This window comes from Chelmon rostratus, chromosome 12, assembly GCF_017976325.1.
Source record: "Chelmon rostratus isolate fCheRos1 chromosome 12, fCheRos1.pri, whole genome shotgun sequence".
Taxonomy (NCBI): Eukaryota; Metazoa; Chordata; class Actinopteri; order Chaetodontiformes; family Chaetodontidae; genus Chelmon; species Chelmon rostratus.
The window spans coordinates 812,111-825,539 of NC_055669.1; the positions used below are offsets into that span (position 1 = coordinate 812,111).

General features: G+C 41.8%; 1 protein-coding gene across 1 annotated transcript in view; it reads left to right on the forward strand.

Moving 5' to 3' along the window:
• The window catches only part of LOC121615007 (epidermal retinol dehydrogenase 2-like), a 40,419-nt gene extending 31,224 nt beyond the window's left edge, over positions 1 to 9,195 (forward strand). The window contains exon 7 of the mRNA XM_041949134.1: positions 7,511 to 9,195. Coding sequence (XP_041805068.1) covers positions 7,511 to 7,607 — 97 coding nt within the window. The 3' untranslated portion in view covers positions 7,608 to 9,195. The remainder of the gene's footprint in view (positions 1 to 7,510) is intronic.
• The last annotated feature ends 4,234 nt before the right edge of the window (positions 9,196 to 13,429 follow it).

The window sequence follows — 13,429 nt, forward strand, 5'->3', positions numbered from 1 at the left end:
TGTCTTTTCTCTTATTAATTATTGTTATTATTATTAATGTTTTATCAGGTTTCTACAAAGTGACATCATTACCTTCTTCAGCAGATGTAAGAGAAATTTAGGATCAGTGATAGATAGATGTTTCTTACTGAAATGCACCCTGGGAGTTGTAGTAAGTAGATATTTTTTAATGCATTTGTTTTTCTTTTGAACTGCTTTAACCAGGCCCCACTTTGCAACTCTATTAAAGGTTCTATATATGAGATTATAAACATTTATATAGCAGAAAACAACTATTCGCTATGTTAAGATATATTGTAGTGATGGCGTCCTGAGCAGAGAATAAGTCACTCTCTCTCTGTGTTGTGTTAATATTACTATTTTTAATCCAAGCTTCGCTGTTCTTTCTTTTGGTAGTCAGTCTGGCTGCATATTTTATCAGTGAGACTATATTGGAGAGTAGTGGGTTATTCAGACAAAACACAAAGTCAATTTTGGCCTCATGTTGCTCATGCAAATTTGAGGGATGGGGGGCACGGACCCATCTCTTAGGGCCAGAGGTAGCAGTACTCAGGTGACAGGGAAGGCAACTAAGGAGAGCAAAAGTTGTGCAGCAGAGGATAAGAAGCTTCAAGTTTGCCCATGTGGCTGGCAGAAAATAACATCAATCCGAGGCCTTAGAACTCATCAGGGAAGGAGGAAGTGTTTAGCGGTGGAAGGGCAGAGTGGCCGCATCGACCAGTATTTCTTGAGAAGTCAGTCGAATCAGTCGGATGAAGTCCAGCGACAGGTAGAAAACCACAGTTCGCAGGATATCAGTAACACTATCCCTGGAGAGGAGGAGGTACGGAGAGGGGATGCAGTTGGTGTTGAGGTCAACAGGCCAGCCAAGGAGAGAGGCATGGAGCAGAAAGCTAGAGTTAGGTGGCCAAGGGCTAATGATAGCAAAGAGTGAGAGGCAGTTGATAGAGATTTATCAGTCATATTAAGCAGGCTTAGAGGAGATGTAGTGGAGAAATTGGATAAAATTGGAGATGTGATCTACTCCTATGGTCGAGAGAGATTTGGGGTGCTTGTCAAAAGGAAAGGCGAGAGGGTGCAGGTCGGCAAGTCTAGGCGGCAAAGAGAAATAGCGAAGTTAGTAAAGGAAAGGAGGCAGTTAAGAAAGCAGTGGAAGAAGGCGACAGAAGAAGAAAGGGAGGGAATTAAGGTGTTGCAGGAGGAACTGAGAAGCAGGTTAGCAGTACTCAGAAGGGCAGAACACCTTAGGGAGAAGAGAAAGAAGAAGGAACGTGCAAGGTCAGCATTTTTTAGGAACCCCTTTAATTTAGTGAAAGGCTTGTTTAATCAAGAAAAAGGAGGGCAACTTAAGGCAACGAAATCAGAGATTGAACAGTATTTGAAGTCGACGTATTCAGATTCAAAGGAGAATAGGAACATAGGTCTTCCACCTGACATGCCACCATTAGGGGAAGTGGAGCAGGAGATGGATGTGAGCCCACCTAGGTGGAGAGAAGTTGTGGAGGTGGTTAGGCGTGCAAAGGCTTCTTCGGCCCCAGGGCCTAATGGAGTCCCCTACCGTGTCTATAAGAGTGCACCTGGCATCTTAAGGACACTATGGAGATACCTGAGAATAGTTTGGGAGAAACAAAGTATTCCAAGAGCATGGCGCAGGGCAGGAGGTGTCTTCATCCCTAAGGAGAAGGAGTCATTGGACTTTAGCCAGTTTCGGATGATTTCTCTCCTAAATGTTGAGGGAAAGATTTTCTTTAGTATCGTAGCACAGAGGCTGGCTAATTACTGAGAAAGGAATGGTATGATAGATACGACAGTGCAAAAAGCAGGGATACCAGGATTTGCGGGATGCTTAGAGCATACTAGCATGATTTGGCATCAGATTCAGACAGCTAAGAGGGAGAAAAGAGACTTGAATGTTGTATTTTTAGATCTGGCTAATGCGTTTGGGTCAGTGCCACATAACCTTATTTGGAGTTCCTTTGACTACTTTAAAGTGCCGGAGATAGTTGTTAACTTGGTGAAAGCATATTTCCAAGACATCAGACTGTGTGCAAGTATCGCAGAGCTCACAACAGGCTGGCAGAGATTGGAGGTTGGTATTATGGCAGGAAGTTTCCCCGCTAGCTTTCACAATGGCTATGGAGGTAATTATTAGGGCTTCCAAGTGGGTCGTAGGTGGGGAGAGACGGCAGAATGGAATGCGTCTTCCACCAATTAGGGCTTATATGGATGATATGACACTGCTAACTTCAACAGTGCCATGTACAAGGAGGTTGTTAGATAAAGTCAATCAGAATCTCAAGTGGGCTAGTATGAAGATTAAGCCTAGTAAGTCAAGGAGTATTTCAATATACAGAGGGAAAGTAAGTGATAGGAAGTTTGCTATAGATGGTGAGGAAATCCCAACAATTAGGGAGAAATCAGTTAAGAGTCTAGGACGGTGGTACAATGTGGACCTGAATGATGTTGAACAGGTTGTGCAATTTAGAAAGGATGTTGCAGAAGGGCTGGAGAGAATAGATAAATCAGGGCTCCCAGGAAAACTGAGGTTGTGGTGCTTGCAGTTTGGCTTGTATCCTAGGTTAATGTGGCCAATGTCAGTATATGAAGTCCCATTATCTGTAGCAGAGAGAATGGAAAGGCTAGTTAGCTCTTATATTAGAAAATGGTTGGGTGCTCCCAGGTGCTTAAGCAATGTAGCTTTGTATGGGAAAGGAATGCTTCAGCTGCCAGTATCCAGTCTAACAGAGGAGTTTAAATGCACTAAGGTTAGGACAGAACTTTTATTATCTGGGAGTAAGGACATGTTAGTTAGCAATGTGGTTCCGAATCCTTCTGGGGGGAGGAAATGGAACCCAAGGGCAGCAGTGCAGGAGGCAGAGGCAGCTCTTAGGCATGCAGAAATAGTAGGAAATGTTCAATTTGGCCGGGGAGGCTTGGGGCTTGGCCCAGGCAAACCAGTGTGGAATAAAGCAGGTCTAAAGGAGAAAAGAAAGCTTGTAGTGGAACAGGTGTGTAGGCAGGAGGAGTTGTTAAGGGGGGCAAAAGCAGTTGGTCAAGCCAAACAGGGACAATGGTTGAATTGGGAAGGTGTTGAGAAGAGAAAACTTAGTTGGAGGGACCTGTGGAATATGGAGGAAGGCCGTATTAAATTTCTGATAGGGGCGACATACGATGTGTTGCCAACCCCGCAGAACCTCTGGGTACAGGGCGATCAATCGTGCCCACTCTGCTCAGGTACAGCAAGTTTAAAGCACATTTTGTCAGGTTGTAGAATTAGCTTATCACAAGGCCGGTATACATGGCGGCATAATCAGGTGCTGAGAAGCTTAGCCGCAGGCATTGAAGAGAGAAGGAAGCAGGTGAATTCTGGAAGTTCCACAAAGGAGAGGTTAGATGTGCAGTTTGTTCGAGAGGGGGAGAAAAATAGAGCTGCTAAGTCAGGGAGAAGGCAGGTAGGTGGCTGCCTGGTAGGGGCTGATGATTGGCAAATGCAGGTCGACTTGGGAGGAAAGCTAGTTGTGCCCCAGGAAATAGTTTATAGTAATCTGAGGCCGGACATTGTCTTATGGTCCATGAGTAAAAAGATTGTGTTTTTTATTGAGTTAACAGTCCCTTGGGAAAATTCAGTGGAGGCAGCTTATGAAAGGAAGAAGACTAAGTATGCAGATTTAAAGACAGAATCTGAGCAGAGGGGATGGAAGACCAGGGTCTGTCCGGTTGAAGTGGGGTGTAGAGGTTTTGTTGCAGGGTCAGCTGTTTCACTGTTGAGGGAGCTGGGAGTGCATGGGCAAAATTTAAGGAAGACAGTGAGGGAGATGTCAGATGAGGCTGCTAGGTCTAGTCAGTGGATATGGATCAGGAGAAATAATAGTAGTTGGGGGGTGAAATAGGGACAGTGGGGGGGGGGCAGAGGACATGCATGCCTAACCCGGCGGGAGAAGAGGTTAAAGTCTGAACAAGACACCTCTCCTCTGCTCTGCTTTCCCCACCCCATCTTCTCGCTCTGCCAATAGGAAGAGAACCAGGAAGAGGAAGTTTAGATAAGGTGGGGGTGTGGCCAGCTAGAGTCTCTTTTTGGGACCATGCGGCCTGTTCAGGTGAGTTTGGGTTGTAAGATGCAGAGTTGGCTTGTTTTTTGATCTTTTTGGTTGTTTTCCTGTTTTGTTTGCTTCTTGAAGGAAATGTTATGGTTTGTTTTCCTGCTTTGTTTGCTTTTTGAAGGAAATGGTAGGGTTTGTTGCTTCTTGAAGGAAATGTTAGAAGAGGCTGTTAAATCTAGTCTGTGGTTTAGGCCTCCACTTTGGGACCATGCGGCCTGTTCAGGTAAGTTTGGGTTGTAAGATACAGAGTTGGCTTGTTTTTTGATCTTTTTGGTTGTTTTCCTGTTTTGTTTGCTTCTTGAAGGAAATGTTATGGTTTGTTTTCCTGCTTTGTTTGCTTTTTAAAGGAAATGGTAGGGTTTGTTGCTTCTTGAAGGAAATGTTAGAAGAGGCTGTTAAATCTAGTCTGTGGTTTAGGCCTCCACCTTCAGCACCCTCTAAATTTTCCACCCCCTACCCGAGCACGGGTCTGTATCCAATCCCTTCTTTCATCTTTTGACTCTACCTCTTTATTTTCTACCTCCTACCCGAACCAGGGTTTGTATTCCCACCCCGCTTTTTTTTTTTTTTTTGGTGCAGTTGGTGAGAGGCAGGTGTAGATGATGGTAGTGTGGCAATCGGCAGTTACATGTGGCATCTAGGCCTGTGGTAGAATTGTAGCAGCTAACAATAGCTAAAGCGGTGAGAGTATGATAGTATCTTAGCAGTTGGTATTGGTAGCTAGCAATTAACATTAACAGTATAGGTGAATCTAGCTTTATTGTCTTCTTCTGTTCCTCTTAGCAGGTAGCGGTTAGCATGTAACATTAGCTAAATGGTAGCATCCTAACTGTATTGTCTTCTTCTGTTCTTCTTAGCGGTTAGCATTAGCATTAGCAATAGTTAAATAGTAGCATCGGTACTGGCCACTACCTGGAGCATCTCTGGGTCAGTTGAACGTGGTGGTGCTGTTTGGATTGTGTAGGAGCAGTGTGAACTGGCACTAGGGGGGGTGACTCTGGGACGCCGGAGTTCACTGCCTAACGTCCTGGAGGTGTAGTGGGACTAAGTAGGCGAAACACTGTTGAAGGGAGGTTTCCACCTGATGACCCCCAAAGACGTGTTAGGAATCACTGCTCTTTGGCATGTATAGAGGCAGATTAGAGCTCCAAGGTTCTTCACTGAGAATGAATCCTCTTTTTGAGCACAAGTATCTTGTGTTTAAATTAACTGACCAGGGGATCATTTGTGCTTATTTGAACCAAACAAGAATACCTGTATATCAACCATAAACTAGCATGCTGTGGAAGTCTTGCTGTGTTTGTGTTTGTGTTCAGTTCAGCCTCTTACTGAACTTAGCACTCACCAGAGACTCTGGATTTTTCTTTTCCCCATCTACTCTCTCTTCGTTGTCCTCTCTCTTCTCTGTACGTTGAAGTCAAGTACATTATCCCTTAAGTCAGCTGTCAACATCAACTGCACCCCTGTGGCTAGCTGCTGCAGATGAGTTGAGAAGGAAGAGTGAAGATAAATCCACTTTTAATTCCAAAGGTTCATGAAATACTCTCCTCCCAGCACTGGCTGAAAGCAGAATCTGGTGTAACTCCGAGTGTTTATCCTGCCAGAGGCCCCCGCTCTGCCCTCGGCTCCTGGTAGTTGTTTACGAGTATTGCTTCTGTCCGCGCCGGTTCACCCAGGTCTCCCACACAGCATTGCCACATGGCAGAGTGCAGCCCGAAGCAGTACACTGAAAGCATTCACAATCAATTGAAACCATCAAACTTTAGCTCCCTAAAGCATATGGTGCTTGATGTTTTAGGTAGCTAATAGTAGCATGATAGGTAGCAGACCAATCATTTATTTAACTCTTCAACCACACTATTATACACAATGATGTTATGGCACTTGACAACCGACACATTGTTAAATTTGCTCTTCTTGTGATCATGACTTTGGTCATCGCCCAGTTGTTGATGATTTTGTTTCTTGGTGTGAAAATACTCCAGAACTAAAACAAAATATATGTGTATACATTTCTGACAACTTCCCCCAGCTCCCCAGAGCAGTGTTGTCAAGGGGCAGGCAGTGGACATAGTATAAAACCGCCTTTTTTTTTTTTTTTTTTTTTTTTAAATACCGAAATGTTGTGTAAGAAAGGCTAGCAATATCTTTTTGCTGAAGGAAACTTGCTGAATTCCACATTGATCTATGGCAATGTTCTATAGAGTCTGTCATCTCATTTTCTCTTATCTGCTGGTATGATGAGCTTGGTACTGGAGATAAACTAAAATGGATTCTTTAATGTTGAGGTGCAGTGTATAGTATTTGTAGTACTGATCTTGCCTGGCGATGCAGATGTCCACAACTATAGACATGAGTCATGTTCTGTCATTGGTTATGGTTATGTTGCTAGCTGAAGGTGACGGTATTCAGTGTTCTTTGTCTTATTTATGGGCCCTGTAGGGTGACTTATAGTTTTTATCTTATGACTTATATCACTTATAGCATTTATGTATGTCAGCTGCCACATGTTTCAGTGTTATATTGTTGTAAAAACGTCTGTTTTATGCTTGGTGCAGCACAAATTGAATAATGAATTTAATTGAAATTAATTCACTTATGTTACATTGATTTACATCACATTTACATCATTTGTCACACAAATAGCTCCTAATGAAGCTAAATATGCTAGTAATGTACCGTGGAGGAAACTGTGCAGAGCCAGAATATTTTCACATCTGACTCTGTGAAGGACCAAACCAAAGGTGGTAATTATTGGAAAAGTGGAAAGATTTTGTTTGTCTCAAGTTTAAATTAAGTGTGTTTTAAACTGATCTTACTTTTTCTGTCAGTAGAATCTGTTGGCTTTGAGGATAGTGGTCTAATGGCTGTTTCTGGTTGGGGAAGGTGTGGCCCAACGTGGCCATTTGTTTTGGTATGAGATGATGGTCTACTCATGTGACACCTAGTGGCAGGGCCACATACAGAAAAATATAGGAGGGGCTGGGCCACTTTCTAGAGGTGAGGAATATAGCCTCACCTTTAGTCTAGTAAAGTTAGAAAAATCCATTCAAAGTTGGTCAAATATGATATATTGTTGAATATGATTACAGAAAAAACTGCAAAAAAACTGAACTTCATCACAGCTTCTCATAAATGGATTTTTATTGATTCATTCAGAAAAAGGGTCAGCAGCCTCAGATTTCTCCTTAGTCAGGATGGTGATCCCCCCACAGTACAGAGAAGGAACAATAAAGGGGAAAATGGGATGAGTACATTTCAAGCTCGTTATTTAGGTTATAAGGCCTATTAACAGACCTATTAACGTTCATTAGAAACTGTTATCTGGTTTTGAAAACATGAGGAGCAGAAAAGGTCTTAATGGCTCGCTTATTTATTTATTTATTTGTTTGTTGTATTTATCTCCACAGCATCCTTCCAATGAAGCAGGGCATTCTGCTGGGCCACTATCTGGGAGCCTTCAACCTCATGGACAAATTCAAGGGACGCTCCAAAAAACTGGAATGAAGTGAAGGATGACTGAAATGGAAAGAGACATGGACTGAAGCCATCCACACCACTACCTATTTTATATGTAATTGTCCTAGTGTATTAGTGCAATATTACTGATTAAGGTAGTTGTGATTGGATTTGAATTTGAGACACAAGTTCCTCCCTCATTTCAGTGGTTCTTAATTGAATACAAATATTGAATGGCCTTAAATTACATTATCATTAGTGTAATGAAAACAATTTGAAATTGAATAGAAAAATATAGTATATGTTGCCACAGAATAACAATAGCAATTATGAAATATCAATGTCCTCTCTATACTTTCTAAAAATGCATCTGTGTGTGGTGTGTCTTTCGACAGCAAATGCCAAACCGTCAACAGACCAAAGAAAGCCACACCATTCAGAACACATTCTCATACTCAGGAATAGTGAACCCTACTAAAAGTGTTTCCTAGATATCCGATACCTTACCTTGTAATGTTTGGGAGCCAGTGGTCCAGACAGCTCAAAGCTCTTTTGTGTTCAGACTGAAGAAGAAGTGATTTATAACGTTCTGTTATTAGCACAAGTTTGAAAGCTTGATTTTTTTTAAAGTCTATATTCACAAACAGCAAATCTGGTGGGTGTGGCTCAGGAGGTAGATCTGGTCGTCCATTAATCCCAGGGTTGACAGTTAGATCCCCCGTTACTCCCACTTGTGTCCTTGAGCAGGATGGGCAGGCTATCGCCTTGCATGCTCCGCCTCCAATGGTGTGAGTGTGTGTGAATGAGAGGCGAGGCTGTAAAGTGAATTGTCCGTTAATGCAGTGCATTTGACAGTTAGAGGTTAGTTGTAATTAGCTAGCACGACAGTAAATAGTGTGTGAGTGGAGACCCCTCTACTTTTCTACTTCTTATTCATGAATTGGAGTAAGAAAGCCTCAAGGTCAGCACAGTTTGCTCCAGACAGCCATACACCTGTATACACTTACTGCAGGCTTTGCATTTATTGTAAATGAATGATGATGTTTCCAGATTTCGCCTTGTGTCCAGTCTGAACACACCTGGCACTGAGAAATTAATCACTGTTTATTAAAAATGCTTTTGTCATCCATAGACTATATACTTGCAGTGCATTTTGAGGCACCAACAACAATGTGGCATATGTTAGAAAAACATTTCATTTTGTGGCTAGATTTAAGAAAGAAGCATGTTTTGTTCCCAATTAAGTAAGTTGTAGTAGTAGTATTAATATCACAGATATTGTTTTGTTGTAATTTATCATTGCTAATGTAATTTTTAACTGATTGCCATCATATGAGTGTATGTAATTTGTAAAATTTGACATTGTTGTCTTTTACACAAGTTATGTAGACAGCTTAATTACTGATATACTTCTACGGCTATATTGAATGGATTGAAGTTTAAGCGTAAATGCATGTTACCTTAATCGTGCAAATATGGCTCGTACAGGAAGATGCGGAAATGGGCAAAAAGAATGTGAGATTGTTTTAAGTCTGTATCTAAAAGTTAATTTTAGCACATGTATCAGAACTATCTCACAGTGTTTGAATGTAAACCTGAAACTAATTTTAAAAGTTCAGATCAATACATTTTCTGATTTCAAATGTTTTGCTTCTGTATTTTGAGACTTTTATTCAGCATTATGTCTGAAGTGAGTTACCTAATATTTCCCACAAGTCAGCTTTATCCTTTTCTGAGTACACATGTACAGTTTGCATAGATAAAGAGCAGTTACAGTACATTGCACATTGCAGATAGTGTACTGATGACATTTGCAACATTTCCACCACAGCTTTGACAGGGGCCCACTTGCTATCAGGTGGGGCCCACTCATGATACGGGCCCCAGCTGCACTAGCTGCACTGTCTATAGCTGCGCCCCTGATACGGCCCATGAACCTCTGCCAGTCACCGAACACCAAAGTGTAAGTAAGTACTGAAGTATGCATACATTTGGCATTAAGCACTTAATTTCAGTTAAAACCAGATTCTTAACCAATAGGCACAGGGCCTATATTATGCTTTGTGAGTGATTCTGGGAGTGTTAATTTCACATTTAGACTAATTAAAATTAGTCTAAAGATAAACTACAATATTTACATTTCCTGAAGAAAATGTGTGTGATTGCTGCATCTATCTGATGTCTACAATCATCAACGTTCTTCTACTAGTGTCTCTAAACTCAGGATATTACAATTGTGATAAGGATCCACCTATCCTTTCACTGGAAATGTCAAAGGTCCTATGATGACAATGTTTTACATTATTATTCTGACACTAACATGCCAAAAACAATGCTGACCCATGAACAAAATGATTGTCTTTCTGAAAAGAGAAGTCTGCATTTTTTTAGGTCTATTCCCAAGTGAAAAAAAAACACATGAACACATGACTTTGTATATTTCTGTCAGGTGTTGCCGGTAGTGAACCCACAGGAGAACGCACAGAACAGGCACAGGCAGATCAGGGTTTACGTGAGTTTATTGAAAAAAACTTAACTCTCCATGTGCCAGGTGGAATGCTGGAGAGGAATGAGCGACTCACTGAGGAGTCCGCCGGGCAGCTGTAAGTCCACAGCGGCTGCTTGTGGAGCAGCGGAGTGACGGAGCTGTCCAAGGTCCAAGGCTGGATGCGCCGGAGCACACAGACAGACGGGGAAGGTATCGGCAAGTGGCCGAGCAGAGGGAAGGCGGCGGAGTCGAGGGCTGCCGAGCACAGAGGCAGTGGAATACTCATGCAGGTGAATGCAGGATCTCGACGGAACGGTCAAAGGAAGTCGGAAACTGAGTTTACGATCTCGCAGGGAGTGGAGTGTTGAGCCCGGTTATATGGAGGTGGTGATAATCAGTGAGATGACACGCAGCCGTCGGGAACCCTATGGCGCTGATTGCAGATGGGAACCGCTGCTTGAGAGCTGCAATGACAGGAGCTGAGACAGGTGAGTGAGAGAATGTGGAAGGAATGACACAGGATCAGAGAGGGCCTAAGCAGACACAGGGTGAGCCCTGACAATTTCAAAGTATGCTTCCAGCACATATAGGTGTGTACTTTAAATCGATTGAAAGCATACTTTTGATGAATACACTACTGCGAAATATATTTTTAGTACGATTTAAGGTCAATATTTAAACTGCTCTTTTAAGATAACTGCTGTCAAATACTTTTCCAGTATATTTTCATTAAGTGTGTTAAAACACTATTTACATAATAGTGCACTCAAAACGAACGTATACAGATCAAAAGTATATTTATTTTATGCTGTCAGGACGTATTCAAAAGTACATATTTACTAAATAACCTCTACATAATACATCTTGTTCATCCTTAGTCTTACAGTACACTTGAAGACTATTGAAAATGCTCAAGGAATATGTAACAATACACTAGTATCCTAATGTAGGTATCTATCAGTTGTAAGCCAGATCACTTGCCACTTCCTTAAACATTCCAGTGATCTTAAACAGCCAGTGGCATGCACAGACACATTTTAGCAATCACAGACCATCTGGTACCGGTCTCAGCATTCTTCAGTTTGTCAATGTTCAGCCACAGCCAGTCCCCTCTCATGTCACATAATCCCTACATTAGAAATGAGCTTCTTTAAATGTCAGATCACTGGCTAACCCCACATGGAAGGCTATTCAAATTCTGTTTTGTATTCCTTTACCCGTTACATCAGGGGTGTCCAAACTACGGCCCGCAGGCCAACTGCAGCCCGCAGTCCATTTTTAATTGGCCCGCAAGAAATTTTATAAATATAAATATAGAACATGGCCTGCTCTTGAAACTTTTGCCCGAGTGTATTGAACTTCTTAGTTTTAACACCAGGGGGAGCTACTGTTGAACAAGGCAGCTGCCCCACTAAAAAAGGACAATCACAGAACAAATTTACCCCAGGTTACCAAACATGGGAGAACCAAAGAAACGCAAGGTAGAAGGCTCAAAGCAGCATCACTGCTCCCACTGAGGGCAATGCCGTCCCTACTTTAGCTGAGTTAAAAATATATTCCACAGTATCTGTGTGTTAATAGGCATGCATGCACGTAACTAGTGTGCAGGTACACGTGTGACAAATATCAATAATGCTGCATCAGTTCTGTCACTACCCTGCTTTTGCACACCACTTTCTTTTATGTGTGTTTTTTGTTAACACGCAGAGTACACATCGACTTTTTTGCCACTGATGCCACTTGGATTTTTGGCCCGAGTGGCATCGGATCAGCACCGTAGCTGGATGGTCAGCGCCTCGACCCATTTAAACACCCAGCGCAGCTGATACTCACCAAAATAACTGACTAAAATTATATGCTCTCCTGCTATTAAGTCCAATTCAGTCTGTTAATTTTGATAACCGTTTCTAACGAACATAATAGGTGTGTTAATAGGCCTAATAATTTAAACAACAAGCTTGAAATGTACCCATCCCATTTTCCACCTTTATTGTTCTTTCTCTGTACTGTGGGGGGATCACCATTCAGAAAAAATCTGAGGCTGCTGTTCTGAGAATGAGCTGCTGACCCTTTTTCTGAATGAATCAATAAAAATCCATCTATGAAAAGCTGTGATGAAGTTCAGTATTTTGCAGTTTTTTCTGTAATCATATTCAACAATATATCATATTTGACCAACTTTGAATGGATTTTTCTAACTTTACTAGACTAAAGGTGAGGCTATATTCCTCACCTCTAGAAAGTGGCCCAGCCCCTCCTATATTTTTCTGTATGTGGCCCTCAGTGAAAAAAGTTTGGACACCCCTGCGTTACATGGTCTTGTTAACCACTGCTTCCCATTATCACTCTCACCTCATCCAGTTCAGACTAGTTCCAGTTGAATTTTATTCATATGGTGCCAAATCTCGATGGAAGTTGTCTCGGGACACTTTACATATAGAGCAGGTACAGACCAAACTCTTTACCTACAGAGACCCAACAATTCCCTCATGAGCAAGCACTTACCGACTGTGGCGAGGAAAAAAGAGTTCACAGAATAACTTTCATTCTGCGAGTATTAAAGTAATATTTGCAATACACAGTATGTATTTACACAAACTCTATTTTTCAATTCAGATCTGTGGTTAGTACTATACATGTACAAGTTTAAAGCAACTTGATTGCTGGGTAAACAATCATGAATCTAAAACAATTAAACACTTTAATAGATCAACTAAAACAGAGAAAAGAAGAAACTAAGAAAAGAAAGTTTTTGCCTTCACGTCTCTCAGCCCAGGAAGCTGGATTAACTGCACTAATTCATGTATGTAAATTGGCAAAAGGCAAGGCTGGTAACATTTATACAGACAGCAGATATGCCTGGATTTGTGCGTGACCCAAGCAGGTCACAGTGTGCCATTGTGCTGTTCACACTAACAACTGTAATCCAGTTTTACAGCAAAACACCAAGGTGAATGCAGCTGCAAATGCTGTGGCTAAACAGCAGGTACAACTTAATGCTGCACTTGTTTTCCATAACTGTGATTTACAGGACCTTCAGCAGTGAGCCACCCCAAATGAGAAACAGCTTTTGAAGAAACGTGGTTTTAATGTTATTGATGGAGTCTGGTAAGGTCTACTTTGCCATGCCTTCCCCATTATCTTTTTAATTACTATGCAAAATAGATACATAGTTGAGTGTCAAACTAGGGTGTCAACGTCGGTTCACAACAGGCTAAAAAAATGCTGCATGCAGAGGCATGTGATTTACCTCAAGCAGTGCACCCACCACCAGGAAGACCCTTTGAATACTTTCAAATTGATTTTTTTGAACTCACACCAAGTGAAGGCAAAAAAATACTGTCTGGCAGACTTCTGGTTGAGCAGTAAGATGTTGGTGTGG